General features: G+C 39.3%; 1 protein-coding gene across 1 annotated transcript in view; it reads right to left on the reverse strand.

The window, feature by feature from the left end:
• Nucleotides 1-893: 893 nt before the first annotated feature.
• Nucleotides 894-14,546, reverse strand: part of klhl4 (kelch-like family member 4) — a 34,027-nt gene continuing 20,374 nt past the window's right edge. Inside the window, exons 4-12 of the mRNA XM_085789698.1 lie at nucleotides 13,577-13,713; nucleotides 13,001-13,197; nucleotides 10,284-10,496; nucleotides 8,867-9,053; nucleotides 8,571-8,795; nucleotides 7,058-7,220; nucleotides 5,538-5,750; nucleotides 3,317-3,488; nucleotides 894-2,953 (exon numbers count right to left, since the gene is read on the reverse strand). Coding sequence (XP_085645824.1) covers nucleotides 2,894-2,953; nucleotides 3,317-3,488; nucleotides 5,538-5,750; nucleotides 7,058-7,220; nucleotides 8,571-8,795; nucleotides 8,867-9,053; nucleotides 10,284-10,496; nucleotides 13,001-13,197; nucleotides 13,577-13,713 — 1,567 coding nt within the window. The 3' untranslated portion in view covers nucleotides 894-2,893. The remainder of the gene's footprint in view (nucleotides 2,954-3,316; nucleotides 3,489-5,537; nucleotides 5,751-7,057; nucleotides 7,221-8,570; nucleotides 8,796-8,866; nucleotides 9,054-10,283; nucleotides 10,497-13,000; nucleotides 13,198-13,576; nucleotides 13,714-14,546) is intronic.

Here is a 14,546-nt window from a genome sequence, read left to right on the forward strand (position 1 = left end):
TGTTGCTTATTCAGCATGATTGTTTTTACCCTTTTCCATTTAAATGAAATTGAAAATTAAACACACTTATTTTATTTTGTATTAATTTAATTACCTCTCTAACTCCTTCTGTCTTAATTTCCTGCTTAAAATGGCTCTGGCTCTAAAAATGAAAGTCACATGGATAGAGTATTTTATTTAAAGTCAGTCAGTCAGCCTTTGATACATTCTGTGTTGGACTCAATAAATGCTTGTTTTACATTTAATGCATTTGGGTGAATAACCTCAAACATGACAAATTATTTATATTTTATAATATAAATATAACAAAATAAGGAAAGAAGCTGTTTTGTGATACTGATTTTAATCTCTTCAGTGGTAATCTCAGTATGGTTCCCCAAATGTAGAATAGTTTTATTTAGCCAACATATTGAGAGGAAACAAGGTTCCTTTTTTCCAAGTAGGCCGTTTTGTTTCAACAGATTTAGGTCACTTTAACCTCTTACAGTAAAAAGGTTAAATAAGGATTTTAAATGAGAGTTCAGCAGCAAAAACAAGTGACACAGAGCTGTGACACCTTTTTTTCTCTAAATCATCAGATAATTCATTCCTTACAGTTTGCTCTACATTTTCCATGGTCCCTTTAAGCTACGATCAGACTTGGAGCTAACCCTAGCTGATGTGTTTGAGGTGGTGTGTTGCATCATTCATTCTCTTATCACGTGTTGCTGACTCTCGCTCATTGTTTATCACGTTGTGTCTTTAACTGTGGTTTAGTACCAGTGGTTGACACCTGGACTGTGCTGGCAGTTTAGTCTAACAGATGTGGAATTTAAGATTAGGAAACACTGGACTGGAAAGTATGGGAAGGAATCTTGTATTTTTGCAACAAGCACATTCAATACAAGGACAAATTGAATCAAGCTATTTTTATCATTATTATCTCATGTTTCTACAGCCATTGCCCTGTGTGTCTCGAATTAATTGGACAGAGATATATTGAGATAAATATTCTACATGTTAGGGCTTTCAGTAATGTTATACTCTGAGGAGGTGGACTTAGGTCAAAGCTATTATCCTTTATTGATTTCCTTTATAAGATCTGACAGGAGATACAGACAAACAGAAATAGAAAGTTAGAGAAGGGGATTAATCTTTGTGTCAACTCAGATATGGAGTGTACAAATGAGGTTTTGTTGTAGTGTGTGTCTAATATTTTATGTTTTCTTAAAAAGCTGTACACATTGAAATCCATCCAACCAAGCGAAAAAGGTAGCAGGGACGTTGAAACTGTTTGGAAGGTAAACAATAAAAAGAAAAAAAATCACACAAAGACAAGTGCTAACAGTTGGTCCTCAGTCTGTTGGTGAGGAAGTGAAAATGCAGAGTGATATCAACAAACATGCTTGCTTGAATCTAGAAGTGGGTGCTGCGGTGACAACAAAAAACAAGGTTAATTCTGACATCAAAGCTTCCTGTTTGGTGAAAGGATAAGTTTAGTTTACGTAAAGCAGAACAAGAGAAATCAAAACCTGCCCGCTGAGGGGCCACATTCAGCTGTGAACATGGATTTGATCATGCAGAGAAGACTGAAGTAATTTTTATTTATTTAGAGGTTCCCATGCTGTACAAAATCATGATAAAAACATAAAAAGTGATATTTGGCCCCTAGAACATGTTAGAATTACAATTACAAATTGTTTTTTTTCCTGTGGAGTTAGTAAAGTTAACATTTATGAGCAGCTGAATAACTGGCTACAAATCTAAAAACTCTAATCAGTCACATTAGAGAAATGTTGTGGACATTTAAAAATGTAAAATAGTGCTTGAAATCCTCGCAGATACAGTAGGTTGTTTGGATGCAGCTTGTGCCTCTTAGTTTGCTGTTTATTTCCAGGAAGGCATTCAATTCTTTGAAAAACATTGAAGATAATGATCTTAATATAATATATTACTGTATAAATCAAATAATAATAATAAAAAATGCTCAGCTAGCATGCCTGGAAATAAAGCCAAAAGAATAATGACATTTGCAGTCACCAATGCACTGGTTTAGGCATGAGTCTATCAACACAAATGTAGTTTTAGAAATCTGTACAGCCATGAAATATCAATATGATATATTTTCTGTAATTCACAGTTTTGTAAACCGTTATTTAATGCGTAACAAGACTTCTTCTAAGACAAGCAAATGACTTTGGTGTTCTGTAGCTACAGGCTCATTAAAAAAAGTATTCAAGAAAAAGTCCAAATATATTACTCAGCAAAGGGTTTGATTTCACTCCCAAACTCCAACCACTCCCGTCAGCCTCAGTGTCGCAGTGGTCTTCTTCACTAAAGACTAAGAATCTGCTCTGACACCGGTACATAGTTACATTTACTTATTATAACAATTTTTCATTTGAGTGGCTATAAAGGGAAATAAACCCCCCCAAAAAATATACTGTATGTGATGGCACTGATAGGAAATGTTTGTGTATAAATGTAAACAAACCTGCAGTTCAGCTTGTTTACTCAAAATGTAAGTTTTACACATAATCTTATGGACATACATAGAAGTTTTCATAAAACTTGTATAACAAATCAGTACAACAAAGGCTTGGCACTGATTCGCTACAGCTTAGCCAAGTGTATGAAAATTCTTGATCGGTTGAGAATGTGGAGAATGTGCAGTGCATTCCAGTCTCTGAACAAATCCTCCCCAGTGGGCAGACATGTCCACTAATGATAGAAACAATGTTTTATGGGCAAGGCTCTGTCTGTGTTTCCCTCTGAAAAATCTGTAGAGCCGAGTTAAAGGAAAAAAAATAAAAACATGACTCTCAAAGGATGTGTCCTCGATCTGTTGTTTTGTTTGTCCACTTTTCTTCGCAGCTCTCTCATTTGTTTCCCATGCTGTCATGAGACAAAACGCTCAAGGCAATTTCACCACCACCACACAGGCGCCTGCCCTGCCAATGTTGAGAGGGACCTCCTACAGGAAGACAGAGAGGTTAACATGCAGACTCTCATCTGAGGCTGTCTTCAAAAAAGAATCAAATTGTATTTCATGCAGATAAGAGGGTTACAGAGGCAAGATTGGAAAAACATATTGCAAAAGAAGAAAAGAAAGCTATAAGGAGTTGGTGACCTCAGCAGATTTATCTTCCCAAAGGTAATTAACTGCAGACCTGATGTTATATGTAACCAGTGCTGGCAAATATCAGCTACAGTTGGATTAAAATATTAGCAGTTTAAAATGTCAAAAGTTCCCTAGAAGAAAATGTGCATTGTGAATATAGAATATTTAAAGCATGCTGTGTAACTGTGTTAAATTGATTGCGGTGGATGCAATTACCTCCGTCCACTCATTGTTCTGTGCATCGTAGGACTCAACAGTGCTCAGATACGACTGGCCATCATATCCACCCACAGCATACAGCCTGTCGCCCAGCAGGCATACGCCCACCGCATCCCGGGGAACGCTCAGGGAGGACACAGTGGTCCACATGTCTGTCTTTGGATCATACCTGCAATAGCAATTTTTTTGTCAGATGGTCATTTTTGCATAATGGCTGGTCTGGTAAAAGACGATTTTTTTCCTCCATATTTTAAAATTTTCATTTATCCAATCAGTCTGGATCTTAAGAGGAAAACAGCATCCTCTCTCAACTAATTGAGACGCCCTTATGTCCGCTCTCTTAAATCACAGATGTACGAATAGTCACCAGGGGGAACTTCTATCAGCACAGAGTGAGAACTAAATTGAAACTTTAAAGTAAAACTGTCTCTCCGACAGCAGCTGGTGGATGCTGAGTCCAGAGAGAGTTGGACTCATCAGTGAGGGCAGAAGCAGCTGCACAAAAAAATCCTTTGTTGACCGCTTAGATGAAGTAAAACAGACACGTTATGTGATTTACTTTGAATGACTTCCCAGTAATGAAGTCATTCAAGTGCAGCTTTTTAAAGGTGTGATTATCAAATGCATGGGTGAGAATGCAGTAAATCCCAACACTATATAAAAAATTAAACAGGCATAGACGCTGATCTGATCGAAATCATTTGATTTGACAAATTTACTGATTGAAATGTAAAATGTGATACACAATCCTGTCAAACAAATTGTTTTTTGTAAGAAATTGTAACACTACTTTGCCACACTGTAGAAAAAAACTAAAAAAAATGAATAAACTGTAAGGGCAACAAACTCTTAACATGCTGACAAGACCTAAAAGATGTTGTATCTGAGAGCCAGAAATTGTTAAATGGACATAGTCAATCAGTAAAGATGCATCCCACCAGTTTACAAAAGCTTCATGGACAATTGAATGAAACAGCATACATTCTATGTGCAGAACTCAACAAACCTCCACCAGCTCTAAAAGATGGAGGGAGTTTGGATGGAAGAATTTAATTAGCTTTTTCATCACACCACACATCAAAAATAAACAAATATGTGAACAGCAGCAATGTTGGAGGAAATGTGGGCAGATGAGTGCCAATCACACTCATGTGTAAAACTGCAGGGGTTCTGGGACAGAGTGGTTCAGATTCTGGAAAACATTTTTTCCTTACAGGATACCCAGAGACCCCCGGACTCTGTATCTGGGTTTGTCTCCAGAAGGCACTATTCAAAAGAAGGACCTGTATCTTTTCAAAATATTGATCTTGGCATGTAAAAAGGCCATAACAAGAAACTGGTTGAAAAGTGACCCTCCAAGTCCAGCGCAGTGGCTGGATATTGTTGAGGAGATTTACTTGATGGAAAGACTGACTTACTGTCTCAGAATGAAAGCAGGGACCTTGGACCAAAGGTGGCAGAAATGGTTTGTGTATACGAAAAAAAGAAGAGTCTAATATGCAGCAGACCTAATGGACAGTGATGAAAGCTGCAACCAGGGTGGTGTGCCCCACCTCTACTTGTTATTTATTTATTTTTGAATAATTTTTCTTTATTCTTCTTTATTTAGTTTTACCCTGTTTTTCATCTTCTGTCATTTTGGTAACTTGCATTGTTGTGCAATGGCTCTTGTTTATGAAAAACAAAAAAAGCAAAATAAATAAAGAGTTAAAAAAAAGAAACAGCTATGGTGGGGAAGAAATGTGCCAAATTCATCTGAGCTGAGAAATCTGGTATAATTTTATGGGGACCATTTGCAAAATCAATTCATGTGTGTGTGTCTCTCTCTCTAATTTAGAAGTAGTGGGAGGTGAAGATAAGTAAGATCCAATCCCAAATTTTGAAAGAGAAGAATGGTATAGTGATCTGGGAATTCCAACTGAGGGTGCTGTACTGGTGTGTTGTTACCTCCAGCAGATGGTGCCAGATACTATAAAATAAAGGCAAGCGTGGAAACTATGATCTGCTCAGCTGAGTGTCACGTAGTGCATGTAGAAACACTGACAAGTCTCAGAATGCAGGAACAGGGTGGGGATCAACAGGAGCTCAAATACCTTTTGTTCCTAGCAGAAAGTCAACAGCCTGGTCCCCACCCATGATTGAGCTCTACTCAATGCAATCCAGAAGTTATTGCACAACATTTTCTGTGTTTGTGTGTTTTCTCCAAGTCTCTACTGACCTCTCAACACAATCGGAGAGTCTAGAACAGTGGTTGGAAGCGGGAGCGTCGTGTCCGCCTACAGCATACAGGAAGTTGTTGTATGTCGCCACACCCACTCCTCCTCGTCTCTTAGCCATGGGTGCGCACATGCTCCACTTGTTGGTGTGCGGATCGAAGCACTCCATCGACCTCAGGCATGAGCTGCCGTCCCTGCCGCCTACCGCAAACAGTCTGAGAAATTAAACAAAAATTCTCAGATATTTGACATTCAGCTCAACTGAATCCGTCAAGAGAGGCGAACATCAGCTGTCAGGTGTTGGTAAAAAATACTGACAGAACAGCGACGGTGCGACAGATTTTGTAAGATGCAGCAGAGCGCACTGGATAACAGTTTTCAAAGGCCCTTTCCTTGAGAGTCTTCTCTCCCAGAAAGATCACATCAGTGTTTTAAGTGCTCATGGCTCACAGGCCCGACAGCAAGAAAAAGTAGAGGCTAGGGAAACAGTTTCCTTGTTGTCTATTTTTGACCTAGATGCAGAAATAACTCAGCACCAACTTCAACGCTGAATATTGGATGTAGAGCAGCAGCCTCTTTTCTCCTTCGGCTCACAAACATATTTAAATTAGGCTGAGAGCTGGCCTGGTCTTTGCTTAATTTACTTTCAAATAGTGTTGTAATGCACTTAATACATACAAATACATGAAGTGTTTTGTTTTCATAGTCTCGATTACACTGTATAAATTACCACACTAATCTGAGCAGCCTCTGCTCCGAGCTGCCTGAGTACTTCTCAGCTGCACTGTAGTTTATCACACAGCTTGGACTCTGCCTTTAAGAAGTCTGCTGTTTTCAAACTATTACCACACTAATACTGCACTCACTCCAGCTCTTCCTGGACCAATGCACCGTGAGTTACACAACCCTGTCTCTGTTATTAGATGCTCTATTCCAAGTTACGCCCCACATTACTGCTGACTGTTTCGCGAAACAAGGCACGCTGTCATGTCATGTTTGGATTTTTCATTGTAATTCAGTTTTATACAGAATACAAATTAACTTGCAGATGATTAAATCTAGATAAACACATCTGCTTTTCTTCCTTAGTCAAAGTCAGGTTGTTGTTGCAAGGAAAGAGAACTTATATTGTGGAAAAAAGCAAGACAGAGATGAGGATCACAGCTTTTATGCGTTTAAATAACAAAGTGAAAATCTTGGCAGACAGGGCCCTATCAAAAACATTGGCATTCCTTTTTTTATTGTAAATTGCCTGTACTTGTCTGCCTCCTCAGTGCCTGTTGTGGCTTCGCCCATGCCAGGAAACCTAACCTCTGACTGGATCATGTTTCAAAGTAGTAAAAACACAACAATATACTTTGCCCAAAAGTTGAAGGTTGCACATGTATTTATCAGAAGACATTTGTCGTGGATTGGTCTGGAAAGAAAGAAAGAAAGAAAGAAAGAAAGAAAGAAAGAAAGAAAGAAAGAAAGAAAGAAAGAAAGAAAGAAAGAAAGAAAGAAAGAAAGAAAGGTAACTTACTTTCCATTGAGTGCTGTGACTCCCATGGTGCTTCGTGGTGTCGACATACTGGCCACATAGTTCCACTGCCTAGCCTGTGGGTCCCACCGTTCCACTGTGTTGAGATAGCTCCAACCGTCATGGCCGCCGACAGCATACATGGGGCCTTCCAGCACAGCAATGCCTGCACAGATGGGTGCAATGAATTTTATGTAATTCACTAATGTGCGTGTCTTATTTTGTATTGACAGTTTATAGTAGATGCACAAAGCAGATGTTGTAACATTGATGACATTCACCTACTGTTTTACAGTGGATTAAACCATTTCATTAAATTATCAAAGCTATTATCGAGGCTAACAAATACGGGTCCAGCAAAAGGTAATGTGAGGTGTTAGTGAATAATCAATGAGAAGAAATTAAATGACATTTCTAAATCAAATTCTTTCTTTCAACAGTTCTTGGAGAGAGCCGAAGCAGAAGCACGCTCCTCTTTTTAGCAGCGGAGTGAGTCACTGAGCTGACCAAATCTATAAAAAAACAGGAAGACTATAAAACTACATTGTTATTCCTCATTCCCAAGTCACAGAGGAAAGCGGTTTTCATCACTAACAATGCAGAGGATGTTTTAACACAATGGATTTTTATATTACCACCCTTATTTCCTTTGGTGAGAGTTCAGTTTTTTCAAGGGAACACAAGGGCAAGACCACCTTCAGAGACCCTCCAATGTCATAAACATTGTCAGACATACACAGTTCTGTTTCTTTATATCTTACCGACTGGTGGTTGTGGAATAGAAAACATATATATTTTTTCTTGTCTTTACCTGGAATGCACACAATTGGAAGTGGCCATGTGGGGATGTTTGTAGACACCAAGCTCAAATATATTCAGACTCAAAATATGCACACCACAAGCAAAGCAGCAAGAGATATTTGCTACAGGAAAGATCAAAGACAACACAGGTAATCTCTACAGTGTGATCTCCTGGGCTCGCTGATACCTTCGACCACACCGGGTGAGTAAGCTGAATGCGTAGACAAGATCTCCCTGTTCTGTTACGAAGACCTGTTTCAACTGTGAATCAAAATGCCTCTAATATGAGATTTATTGGGAAGGGAAGGGTAAGGAAGAGCAGGGCCAGTGCAGCCTGCCAAGCTTTGATAGGGGAATGGGAAAATATCAAAGGTCTATCTCAAACAGAAATGTGGGATTTTTTTTTTCAGCACGCCAGCCATGACCTCTCTGAGCATGTGTTGTGCAATTTATGTTTTTCATAACACCAGGAAGCCTGACTGAGCTAAAACCTCAAACACTGAATTAGCTGAACAAATCTTATTGTCAACACCCTCTGCACACAACAGTTCATAATGCTAAGAAGTCAAATATAAAGATGTTTACCTAAATCTTTATTCATGAAACTAATTGTTTCATTGAGAAAATAATGGGTAGAATTATTAAGCTAATTAGTGACTGTACATTTTTGAATTGCTGAGTGACTATTAAGAGAAAATTGTATTAACACACTCACCAAGTCCATGTCTATGTGTTGACATGGGGGGCATGGTGGACCACACTTTACTGACTGGGTTGTAGCACTCAACCATGTTGGATGTCTTGAGTCCATCTCTCCCTCCAACCACGTACAGCTTGTTGTCTATCACCGCCACACCAAACTGCAGCCGGCGTCCATTCATGACACCGACCTGGTCCCAAGTGTTTGTCCGCAGGTCGTACTTCTCTATGGTGGTAGATCCTAAAACCACAGAGATGATGTATTACAATTCAGATATGCTGTGTTCATGTACTGCCAGCTAGCAGTCATACCTTTGGTGGCATCCATCCCTCCGACTGCGTAAAGCGCACCCACTGTGGACTTTCTTGGTTTGGTTCTGGGGCTCTGAAACATGGGACGTCGCTCAGGCAGAAGATGGTACTTCATGGCCTCCATCAGCAGCTTTTGGCACTCCAGATCATCGGAAAACATCTTGTTGTTTTCCAGATCTGCAAGAAGCTACATTACAAGTGAAGAATCAATAAGTTTTCACTCATTCTGAAACAACAGATGAACAATAGATATGCTTTACAATCTCTGACTTAAAGAACTTCTCTATGATCTGAGTTGAGTGATGATTTTGATGATTTTGTAAGACACATGTACGTAGACAAATTAAAACATTGCTATTTAAATACTGTTGCCATGTAGTTTCTATAATTATACAATTTCCCAAAACAATCCAAAGTGCAGTCATCTGTTTGTTTTCCAAAACATAGCGTCAAATCCTATTATATCAGTCTCTTCCCCTATATAACAATAAGCCTGTGCACATTTTTAACGTGGTTTTATTGACTATTTCAGCGCACAATTCACTTTCATAACAGAAAGTTCTGTATGTATTTATTGATCTTGTTATGCCTGCAAGAGATGTCAGCAGCACCGCTCCACTCATCCTTTCAGTTTGTACTGATTTGTATCTGCTGTTTATTTACCTCACAGCAAAATGCATCTCCCAAGCCGATGGATGAGATAACTTATGCATTGGATCACATTTTTCACATTTTTTTCATTCATAAAAACATTTACTTTATTGTTCTGTTTTTTCTGTTTTATTTTGCTTTTTTTTCTGTTTTTAGCTTAGAGCTATTATTCATGCATATTTATTTATTCACAGTTAAGTGGAATATAAAATCCGTAACTTGTTTTGGAAAGTAATGAAAATAAAGTGGCTGTAATTTAAAAACAGTAACATTTTTTGTTTCAAATCTGCCAGAAGAATGCTTATCTTTGTCTGATGTTATGTAAATTAGAATGAAAACAATGGTAAAACAGTGCTATTTCTCGGAAATAAAGCATTCATAAAACATGAGTTGCAGTGTTTAAAACAATAACAATTCAAACATAAGCAAGCTATTTATAGCATGACAGTACTTATGAAAAGTACATTGCTTGTGTGAAACTGTCATACTGCCATTTGGATTCATCACAAAGAGGGGAGATGTTTTTTTATGTCAGTGACTCGAACAGTGATTATTGACATTTCAGTAGTTGTGGGTATGCTTGGCAGTGTCTTAACTTGGCAACTACTGTATTTTCATAGTCAGTTATTTGTCAAGCAAAAATGATAAATATTCCCTGGTTTGTTTTACATCATAGAAAATTCTTTGCCAGTTTCCCTTTCAGCTACAAACTTGCAGCAAAAAAATAACCACATCATCCTGATCGCACTTTTATCTGCAGTCTTACCTGTGGAGGAAGAAGAGGCAGGCGGATGAAGGCGAGAAGCACCCCAAGGTCTTGCTGTCGATGCTGGACATCATACCGTACCCACATCATCAAAGCCTGGAAGATGGTTTCCTCATCGGGAACGTTGATGTCATCGCTGGAGAGCAGCTTCACAATCTCAGCTGTGGGGAGGAGCAGGAACTCCTGGTTCTGAATGACCTCCAGGAAGTGTTCCTGGAACACAGAGGAGACACGGAGGAGACAGATAATCATCAGTCATTAACCGAGGAGAACGCTGGGTGCAGCACTGTGTGTGTCTGGGTGTGTGTGTTTCTATACCTATGAGGACCAGATGTCACAAGGACAGAGAGGTTAAAAAAATGAAATGGATGGAAGGAGATAGAGAATGACAATTTGAAGGTCTAGTTTCTAACACAACTGATAAGACAGTGAAGTACTCTCCATTTCTCAAACTTTTGAAGGAACAGGACACAGTTTGGTCTGTTTCATAAATGGTCCATACAGCAGCAGGCTACAAATCACTATGGCATGAAGCATCTTCAAAAAAGCCTCTTCATGAGCTTATAAACCATTTTTTCCCCTGCTGATCATACATGGAACCACTAAACATTTATAAGCCCTTTAATGAGAAGCAGAATAGCACTGCACACCAGCATTACCATCACACCAAGGTGGAGTCCAGCTCTAAGTTTTGTGGGAGCTGTTCTCTATTGCCTTCCTAAAGATTGATCTTCCATTTACTGGCCAAAAGCCCAGGCGATATTACAGCACTGCATGGCTACCTCTTCAAGGACATTGTCTCTGGGCAGTTCCATTAGAGATGATGCTACATAAAACTCCCTCCCTCCTCTGTGCCTCTATGTTATGTCCAACATTAAAACACATGAAAGACATGCAGAGCATTCCTTGGGCATAATCATGCCCCGTTTCCTTTCCGTACAAAGCAGCTGAGCATTAAATATTAAGATGCGGGGATAACTTTGACAAATCAAGGGCTTGCTGCAGAGTAGATGCTCGACAATTACGAAAAACAAGCACGCTATTGATCATCAACTGGCAACAAATTGCGCTGCCTTGGTGCGATCTATTATGAGAACAGATTTTGAGAGCTTAGCATAGGCAGCCTTAATGAAATGAGGGACATCTATTGATCTGTTGTGGTAATGCTGAGAGAGAAATTCCATCCAACTCTCTGACATTGCGTTAGACCAATTATTTGTAATTACTGGTGCAGTACAGCTGATGACAAAATTGAAAGCTCAACAGACTCTGTTTCATAAGCATTTAAAAGGATGCGTTTTCAGATGCTGGCAAACTCGTTGGTGAGTAAACGGCCTGGAAAACAAGATCAGTGGGAGAGGATGCTAATTGATTTAACTACTGCAAAAGAGTAATTGTGTAATAACAGTGTTTTGAAGAGGAGGGACTCTGATGTTTAATCTGCGGGACGCTGTGAAAACTACCTTTCAAGAACTTTTCGATTACCATGTAATTTGCTAGCTGGCAAAGACAGACTGCTGTATCTCATTATTTTCTAAAAGTGGGGTTGGATTCATTTACTAAATCTAAATACATTAGTATTTATGTTGAGGAAATATAGCTTTACTGCTGAAAAGAGGCACTGTGATCTCGAACAATAAAATATAACATTTGTATCTACTACAACATAAAAAGAGGGAATTCTTCCACATAGGAAGAGGATGTCAGAGGCAGAGCTCGGCTGCCAGTCTCAACCCGGAAAAACAAGCTTATCAAAACACAACTCGTTCCACTTAGAACCCAGAGGATGAACATCCAGGAAGCCCACAGCTCTCCCTGCTCATTACTGAAGTGATTGAACGGGAAGTTGGCCCTCTTGTGCGGTTTGATGATTAGATTAACCTCGTGGTCCTGGATGGGGCCTCTGTAAACAAGCTGAGCAGATGTCCTTTAGGAGATAACGCCTGCCTAGCGCTGTCACTTCTGCATAGCCAGAAAGACGTTATCTGACAAATATGTGCATAAATCTTAATCCAATGCAAATAATCTTCCCAGAGATATATAGAAATCACATCTTCACGATTCTGGCAGCGCACTAATCAATGTGCGGCAACGTGGTATCTCTTACTCACAGCCACATAACCAAATTAGACAAAGTGCAAGCATGAAACTATTCCATTTCTATTCAAATGTGCATGTCACCCAATTCTCTGCTGAAATTAGATGACATAAATATGTAAGACCAACCACCACCGATACTTTCTTCCTTTACAGGTTTTGACAGGTTATTTTAGTTAACGAACCTCAACACAGAGCACAGTCACAAATATTTCAAGGTGTTACTGTATGTATAGTATACCCAACCGGGACATTATATATACATATTGTATGTTGTATGTATGCACTGGCTGGAGTGACAAAACAATGATTATTGTGCAGGGTGTAATCAGAGCTAATAGAAGGAAAATAAAATTCATATTGGTTTCTTGTCAGTATCTTAGATTATAATGAGCTGAACTGATTTCAGTCACTCTGGTGTGCAGTGCCTTTCATGTGAAAATAGGGTAATTAAACTACATTTTTAAATACTCTTGTTACTAATACAGCTTTCCTTACTGCGGCTGGCTTTGTATATTCATGCAAAATGAGCCACTTTGAGAGTTCAATTCCTTATAACAAAATGAATAATTTAGCCCACCCAGCATGTAAATGTGGTCTGGCTCTGTTCGCCCTCCTACCATGGTGTAGATATGAGCCACGTTGAGCAGGTCCACGCAGCCCTGGGCGTCTGCAAAGGAGCGTATTCCCAGGCAGTTGGAGGGATGAAGCTGTTTCATCAGAAAGTTACAGCAAACCTGAATGACTTGTGAAAGCTGGAGGAGACATGCAGCGGCCAATAAACTCTCAATGGTCTCCTCTTTCAGCTCAAGGACACCTGCAATGTCAAGACGGGAAAAAGTGATTTAGTTCTTTTAATGTCTTTACTGAATGTACCTGCTGATGGCTAACACTTCAATAGTAAAGGACATGGCAACAAATATTAGTGAAATTGAATAAAGAATTAACAGAATAGAAAAGTTCATCCTCAGAGTATGAAAAACATACTGCTACAGTGGATATTGGGATTGAAACACAGAGTAGTGGATTTATCAAAGGGCATTTTTCCTAGTAAAATAAAGCAGTTTTATGTTGAAGTGCTGCCCAGTCAGGCGGCCTAGTGATGAATTGCCTTATTGATCCATTTTAATCACGCTTCTTTTCAGAAGTCCCATAACTACTTACAAGAGCTAGTGAATGTCTTTATGAGCACTCACCAGTGTAGGCAAAATGAACGAGGGATCTGAGGGCCTCTGGATCCACTCCTTCCATTTTGATCTCCTCTTGCTTTGCCTCTCTCACGTCGCTGGTGAACATAGCAGCAAAGTAGTCTGACACAGCACTCAGGACCAGTCTGCCAAGAAGAAAACATCATGAGTTAATGCTCTTCATTGTGCATTAGCTTAAATATCAGAGGGAGATCTGCTTGCTGATTATTTAAAGTGATTAGTGAATCGCTCAAATGCTTTGCTTCATGAGAAAAGCCAATTTTTGCAGTATATTGTTATACTGTGTCTTATTATGCTGCTGGAGTAATAATCCCATGTAGCACTGGTCCTAACAGTGATTTATACCACTTGTGTGCTTGTATGCCTTGCTAGGTCACTGGGGGGAAGTTGAGTAACTCACGGTTCCTCCCATATTCTGTATCATTACACTTTGTCAGTGTATGATGAATGAAATTACCCCACATACTTCATGTTGCTAATAGCTACACTGGTCAGACTTCTAATTACGTGAACTCATTTGTCTAGCTCGCATAACACACTGGATGATTCATGAAGGAAAAGAGAGATCCTATGGCATTACAAAGGAGCTGAGATCCAGTGACACATGCAGTCCAACAGTCTACTGTACACCTACATTTTCATGGTCTTTTGGTTTACAATATTTAGAAAATAATCAGATTCCTCTGTTTTTACACTTCACTGTGTAGTATGTCACTGTAAATGGACAAAATAACAATTTTACTCATCACTGTAGACTCAGTAACCTACAATGTCAAAGAGAGAACATAGTTTCAGAAGTTTTAGGGGTATCCAGACCCTTTTTCAGCCCTTTGCAGAAACCCTTTTGGAAGAAAATACAGCATCAAGTCCTCTGCAAGATTTGCACACCTGGCTTGGGGCAGTTTATCCCATTCTTCCAGGCAGATCCTCTCAAGCTCTGTAAGATCGGATGGGAACT

This window comes from Trachurus japonicus, chromosome 10, assembly GCF_045865225.1.
Source record: "Trachurus japonicus isolate A0001 chromosome 10, Traja_1.0".
NCBI lineage: Eukaryota > Metazoa > Chordata > Actinopteri > Carangiformes > Carangidae > Trachurus > Trachurus japonicus.